At 62.6% G+C, this 7,095-nt stretch overlaps 2 protein-coding genes across 2 annotated transcripts in view; both read left to right on the top strand.

Moving 5' to 3' along the window:
* IQCN (IQ motif containing N) overlaps positions 1-3,845 on the top strand; it is an 11,967-nt gene extending 8,122 nt beyond the window's left edge. The window contains 1 exon segment of the mRNA XM_046671204.1: positions 5-3,845. Coding sequence (XP_046527160.1) covers positions 5-3,805 — 3,801 coding nt within the window. The 3' untranslated portion in view covers positions 3,806-3,845.
* Positions 3,846-4,530: 685 nt separating this feature from the next.
* Positions 4,531-7,095, top strand: part of LOC124244592 (putative protein TPRXL) — a 4,263-nt gene continuing 1,698 nt past the window's right edge. Inside the window, exons 1-2 of the mRNA XM_046671203.1 lie at positions 4,531-4,895; positions 6,923-7,082. Of these exons, the coding sequence (XP_046527159.1) occupies positions 4,769-4,895; positions 6,923-7,082 (287 nt within the window). The 5' untranslated portion in view covers positions 4,531-4,768. The remainder of the gene's footprint in view (positions 4,896-6,922; positions 7,083-7,095) is intronic.

Here is a 7,095-nt window from a genome sequence, read left to right as displayed (position 1 = left end):
CCAGCCATCAGTGACCAGTGGGGTGGCCCCCAGACTAGCCCAGCTATCGATGACCTGTGGGGCGGCCCCTAGCCTAGCCCAGCCATTGATGACCAGTGGGGTGGCCCCCAGCCTCGCCCAGCCATCAGTGACCAGTGGGGTGGCCCCCAGACTAGGCCAGCCATCAGTGACCACTTTATTGGCCTTCAGAAGACCCCAGCCCCCTGTGATCAGTGGTAAGGGTGGTGCACTCAGCCAGCCAAGCTGGGCCCCTGGGGTGAGTTCAAATGCACTGTCATCAAGGGTGAACGCAGTGGCCCCTAGTCCGTGTCACTCATCATTTGTGAGTGAAGTCACCTCAAGTGCACCGTATCCGTGTGTGACTAGCAGCATGGGCCAGGCTCTGAGCCAGCCCTTTGTGGCCCCTGGGCTGGGCCCATGTCAAGATCCTCTGACGGCAAGGGGGGAAGCCCCACACCTCTGGGCCCCTGAGTTCTGCGAGGTGTCCCTGGGTTTCTGTCAGCCCCTTAGTGTCGGTGGGAGGTGCCCAACTGTAACTGAGCATCCCTCTGCCGCTCCTTCTGCCCCAGTTCTCCACCAGGCATGCATGGCCCGCGGAGAGGACTCAGATTCGGGCCAGGCAAGCAGTGTGTGTCAGGGCATTGTGTTCAGGGACATGGCTGCATGCATACCCCAGGGCGCTGTGGCTGCTGGCATGTTCCCCAGGATGGCTCCAGGGACCTTGGCTGCTGGCATGTTCCTAAGTGTGTCTCAGGGACCTATGTGTCCTGGCATGACAGGGAGCATGTGCCAGAGAAGGGTGATGACTGGAATGAGCCCAGACCAATCTCAGGTGGTCAGTGGCACGGCTCCCATGGCAGCCCCGGCCGCTGTGGCAGATGCCCCTTTGGGTCATGAACAAGCCTCAGAGGTGGGCCCTGGCTGCTCCCTGGCTTCATTGCTCTGTGGACTGGCTATGAGTCCATCCAAGTCCCTGGCCAGCAGGGGCCCCGGCACGTCTCAGGGCCATGTCGATCTTCCAACATCTTTGGACCACCAGTGTCCTCCTGTGCCCACAGTCGCTGCATCTGGTTACCAACAAGTATATGATTTCAGCTGGGAGCCTGGGATGGGCATAGCCAGTGGGCTGGCGCCATGTTCTGTAGCCAGTAGGATGACCACAGCTGTGACCCTAGGAACGGTGGTCAGTGGTGTGGCCCCCAGCCTTCTACCAGGTTATACGGTCAATGGTGTGGTTCAGCCCCTTCCTCCAGGGGCCATGGTCAGTGGCATGATCAGGACCCTGCCTCTGGGTTCTGTGGCGAGTGGGGTGTCCCCTAGTCTGAGTGTAGCACCTGAGGCTGGTGGGAAGAGGCGAGATCTCCCTGGAGGACCCTCTGCCAGTCTGACTGCTCTCAGCCTGCCCCAAGGCTCTGAGGCAAGTGCCCCTCCGGGTTCTGTGGCCTCTAGTGCAGTCCCAGCATCCATGGTGGGGGGGCTGAATCAGGGCCTGGCTCTGGGGCCCATGGCTAGTGCAGCTTGTCTGCCCTCCGCGGCTGGAAGCATGGCCCCGAGCCTTCTGCAGGGCTCCATGCTCGTGGAGACCACCCCCCAGCTGTACCAGGAAGCCCTGGCTGGGGAGGGCTCTACAGTCCCCTTCCAGGCATCCCACGCCACTAGCCTGGCTCAAGTTCATCCCCAGGCCTCGGAAGCTGGTGGCCCAGCCAGGGGAGTGCACCAGGTGCCCACGGTTCTGCAAAGAGCCTCACAGTTGCACCAGGCTCTTGGGGTGGCACCTTCTGAGACCACAGATGGCCAGGCCATGATGAAGCCACAGGACCTGTACGAGGCTGTGTCCCAGGTGTCCATGTCCAGTGAGCAGTCCGTGGTCCTTGAGGACACCCCATGGATGGGCGATAGTCCCTTGGCAACTGAAATTGACCATAGTCGTGAATTTCTTGTAGAAGACGGGACTCTTCCCAATGGCCAAAGGCCCCTGTTGGAGGAGGTGGTCCCCAGCCAAGCCAAGTCTATGACCAGTGGTATGGCCCCTGTCCCTCCCCAACCCTCAAGTTTTGCCAAGCACTCCATAGGTGGCAGTGTCACCCCAATTCTGCAGCAGCCAATCAGCTGGGGGGCCCCCAGTTCCCACTTTGTGGCTGCTAGCAGGGTCCCTAGTGTGCAGATGGGATCTGTCAAGGGCACCGGGGCCCCCTTGGCTCATCAGCAGTCGTCAGTGGCTCACATTATACCCCAGAGCCACTCCTATGGGATTCAGGCTTCTCCCACAGTCTCAGGGTCACCCAAGCCGGCCTGTGGCAGTACTGTGGCATCTAGTTTGCACCTGGGGACTGTGGCCGGGATGGGGACCCCAAGCACTTCCAGGTCAGGTGCCTTCAGCGTGGCCTCAGCTGTGCCGCCATACCCATCCATGGCTAGCAGGGCGGCGTCTGGGGGGCTCCAGATGGAAGCTGTCCCCAGTGCACCCCGGAAGCCAGTGTCTGGGGATGTGGCTCAGAACAGTCACCACGGCTTCCTTAGCTCGAGAAAATCCTACAGGTCTGTGCACGGGAAGCTCGTTTCTGAAATGCCAGATGATTCCTTGGCCAAGATTGTGCAGGAGCAGGCCTTCAGGAGTGCCCAGGAAGGTCCTAAGTATTCCACGGGGCCCCCACTGGCCCCACCGCCCATCATCCGCACCGGCCAGGTGGCCCACAACGCAGCCGCTCCTCGGCTGCACCTGGGGCGTCGGAGGGTGTCTCTGGGCTACGAGTCTTCCCCTAGCGGCTCTCGGCGGCCCCTTTGTAGCCATGAGTCACTTCTAGGGTCTCAGGATTTCCATAGCGCTGTGGCCCCTGTAGACAGTCACAGGGCATCCCTGACTCCTGCTGTCCTCCAGGGCCCCACGGAGGCTGGCGTGGCTGGTGGCCAGGCGTGGAACTCTGCTGTCCCCAGTGTAGCAGCTGGGCCCATGAACAGTGCTGCAGCCCCCGGCGGTGTGTGGGAGCCGGCCAGGGCCACCGTGCCATGGGACGCTGTGGGAAGCCAGGTGGTGGCGGATCCCAGACAGTCGGGGGAGCTGGTGGTGTCGGTGCAGGACATGGAGAAGATAATCAGCCAGGCCGTGGTCACGATCCAGGCGTGTGCACGCGGCTACCTGGTGCGCCGTACCATCAGGGTGTGGCACCAGTGGGCCATCGTCATCCAAGCTGCCTGGCGCGGCTACCGTGTGCGGCAGGAGCTGGCCCGGCTCTCCAGAGCAGCCATCGTCATCCAGGCCACGTGGCGGGGCTTCTGCACCCGCCGGGGCCGCGCCCAGCAAACACTGCAGCCGGGCACGTGGGCCGAAATGGGTGGTGGGACCAGGACGACGTCTGACCACCGCTGCTTCCAGTCCTGCCAGCCACACGTCTGTGCCCTTTGCCAGTCGCTGAGTCCTGGACTGGGGAGCCCGCCCAGCGTGGTGATGCTTGTGGGCTCCAGCCCCCGCACCTGTCACATGTGCGGCCAAAGCTTGCCCACGCGGGTGGTGCACGGCACCGGCCAGGGCTCTTGGAGCCAGGCGGGCACGCCCTGGGACTGTGCCTCGCAGCCCGTCACCCCGAGCCTCCAGCAGTCCCACCTCCAGAACAAGGCGGCCACGACCATCCAGTCAAGCTGGAGGGGCTTCCTCGTCCGCCGCAGGCTGAGACAGCAGCAGGGAGCAGCCAAGATGCTTCAAGCCACCTGGCGCGGCCACTCTGCCCGGTCTTCCCTCACCACGGATGCACTCCTGGGGCCAGCGGCCTGGGACAACCCGCAGCACACTCAGTGGCCAGGCGTCTAGGACCTTGGCTGCCCGACGGGGGGACCCCCGGGAGGGGCCGTGTGGCTCTCTGGGTCTAATGAATAAAGCTCTCTGCAGCCTGGGTCTTGGTCCACCTGTGCTCATGGGGGCATCTTGGGCATGGTGGTGGGGGGGTTGGGGGCATCTGGAACATCCTGGATGGGAGGGCCCCCAGAGCCTCCAACCACACAGTTGATACCTGGGGGTCTGTGGCGGGGATGGGGACACCAAAACCTTCCCGGAGGTCAGGGGCTGCCAACACGGCCTCACGTGTGCTGCCGTATCCATCCATGGCTAGCAGGGCGGCGTCCAATCGGCTCCAGATGAAAGCTGTCCCCAGCACACTCCAGAAGCCCACGTTTGGGGACCTGGCCCAGAATGGTCTCCATGAGTCCCTGGGCCCTAGAAAATCCCACAGGTGTATGCATGGCTGCCTCCTTCAGGAAATGCTGGGGGGTTCCAACCATGTCTGGATTGTGGGGGAGGCTGGGTCCACCCCTAAGAGCCCCAGTGTGGGTAAGAGAGAGCCGGACACAGACAACTGCAGCCGGTGGGGGGGGGGGGGGGGGAGGGGCAGGGCAGGGGGGGAGGGAGGGGGCTGGGAGCCCCAGAGGGGGCCAGAGGAGGGGCAGGCGGCTGATGGCGTCGGTTTGGGGCAGCTGTGGAGGGGGCCAGGAGCAGTGGGGGCTGCAGGGGGAAGGAGCACTGGAAGGGCCAGGGGTGTCCTGAGGGCATGGGCAGAGTGTGAGGGCTTCAGGGTCATGGTCCAGGCGGGGTTTTTAGAAGAGATGGGGGTTAAGTGGAGAGGAGGGCAGGAAAGGCGCCCTTGGCGAACAGTAGCACCGGAGGGCCCCGCGCCCCGCGCCCCGAGGCCCCGCCTCCGCCTCGCCCCTGCGCAGCCCCGCGCCGCCAGCAGGGGGCGCGCGCGCGCAGGTGTAAACAGAGGCACCCGGCCGCACACCTATGCGGAGCCCCGCCTTCGCCCTCCCGGCCGGCGCAGGAATGGCCGGCTTCCAGCTGCCGCCGCTTCTGCTGCTGGCTCTGGGGCTGCTGCTGAAACCCGCCGGAGATGCCTCCGCCACCACGACAGGTAAGAAGGAGGCCCAGCTTCCACACCTGGCGCCCCGACCCCTCCCTCCGGTCGGGCGCGCTGGTTTGCCAGCGCCCCCACCCCAGAAGGGCTGCTCCTCCTCACAGAAGCAAGTTGGGGAGGTCGTGAGGACAGCTGGAGCCCGGCCATCCCAGCCCCCCGGCTGTCAGTTCTGTGATCCCAGCATGACCTGACAGGCGAGAGGCTGGCGGCCGCCTGGGATCCAGTGTGAGTGTCCGTTTGGAGCCTCACTTTCTCTTATCCAGCCCCCAAAGGGAGAAGGGTGAGGACCGCAGGACCACGGGGGTGGGCAGGGACAAGAGCTCACTCCCTGGTCGCTAAGCGTCTATGGCTCCCAGGAGAAGTTCTGGGTACCTGACAATTTCCTTCTGCTGCCTGGAAGATGGTTCCTGGGGTGGCGAAGAGGTGAACTTCTTGCATCCCCTCCCCTCCCCCCGAGGTATCTCTCTGACCCTGTCCCAGCCCCAAACCTTTAATGTCAGAGCTGAGGCCACCACATACAGGCAATGGCTTCATACAGAAGGTGCCACATTTATCCCCATTTCACAGCTCAGGAAACAGAGGCTTAGCAAACCAGGGCTCTCAGCCTGTGCCAGACCTGGATTAGAACCAGTCGACTTGGCTTGTACCAGCCTCCTGGTCTAGGAGTCTCTGGGCAAAGCAAACTGCTGGCACAGTGCATAGGAACAGCTCCACTTTACCTTCTTGTCAACTCTCCAGCAGCTCATGAGCACCTGCCTGCTGTGCCAGGCACTCAGTGGAACCTGTGTCCTCCACCACCTCCTTTTTCAAGGCCCACTAGTTTTCCTCAGTTCACTTTAAAAGTTCATCTCCCCAGAGTTCTGGCTTGGCTTGGGGTCCACTGTGGCCCCTGAGTCATCTTCATTTCAGCAGAAACTTATCGTCTGGATTCCTCCTCAGATGATGATGTGGGAAGCAGTTTGGGGAGGCTGGCCTCTTAGTCCTTGACTCCTTGGAGGGGCCCTCTTCCCACCTTCCCAGTCACCTTGGCCCAGACTCGTTACCATTCTGAGCCTCAGTTCCCCATCTGTAACATGGAGATGAAGTCAAGCCAGTGGACCATGCCTCTTCTAGACTCATTTATCATTGCTCCAGCGCCTGGGAGATGGGACAGAGAACTGGGGGTCTGCGTGTGCACCCAGCCCCCTCTCGGGGCTAGTGCTGGGTGTTATTTCCGCATTTCTACAGCTTGGGGTGAGGCAAGGGAGGAAGCACAAAGGTCCGCCCAGGGCAGAGTGGACTGGGTGTGACAGGGAGCGGTCGATGAATGAATCTGCAAGCAGCTAAGGTGCCCAGCAGGTGGGAACTGGGAAGGAAGTGATTGTGGGAGGTGGCCCACGAAATATTTACCCTCCCTCAGCCTGGCCCCTGGGCTTGGTGTCTGGGATGGGGCTCGAGCCAGGGAGTGGCTGGAACGAGGCAGGGTGGGTTTCCAGAGACTCAAACTGCTGGTTATTCCCTGAGCCCAGGCCTCTGGGCCTCCCATTAAACTCTGAGTTTAGCCAGGGGACCTTCCAGGCACCTGGGGGAGAAGGAGGGGGCAGCTCTGAGCGCGGGGGCGGGTCTGTGCCGCAGAGCATCCCTCAGCACACTGTGTGCAGGCCTGTGTGAGCCCGACGGCGCTGCCTGCCGATGATGTCCACTGGACGGACAGAGAAAGCGAGTCCCAGAAGGTTTAAAAGAGCTGCCCGCCGTGCTGCCTGGGTCCCAGCCCAGAGGGCTTCGAGAGCCCCGGAGCTAGAGCGGGGGCTGGGAGGGTCTGACCAGGCTGGAGCCCTGGCTGTGGGGCTGCAGACCAGGAGTCAAGGGTGTCAATGGGGTTTCCCACCCAGCGCTCGAGTGGCACTGAATCCTCCCGGTCTCCCTAAGGGGCAGGCACTCACTATCTGGGATCACAGGGAGAGGCATCCAGAGAGAGGCCAGGGCCACACGCCCTCCTTCCTCGTCATCTGCTCCCTGAACCCTCAGTGATATTTTCTTTCCAGCTGTTACAAGTTCTTCGATGACCTCGGAGAGTGGGACAGAGAGCACAACTCTCAAAAATCTCAGTGCTTCTCCCTCCAGCCCCCTGACTTCAGAGACAGGCTCCAGCATCTCCCCCAGCACAGCAACTTCAGAGACAGGCTCCAGCATCCCCCCCAGCACAGCTGCTTCAGAG

Source organism: Equus quagga, chromosome 9 (assembly GCF_021613505.1).
Source record: "Equus quagga isolate Etosha38 chromosome 9, UCLA_HA_Equagga_1.0, whole genome shotgun sequence".
Taxonomy (NCBI): domain Eukaryota; kingdom Metazoa; phylum Chordata; class Mammalia; order Perissodactyla; family Equidae; genus Equus; species Equus quagga.
This window is presented reverse-complemented; position numbering and strand designations above follow the sequence as displayed.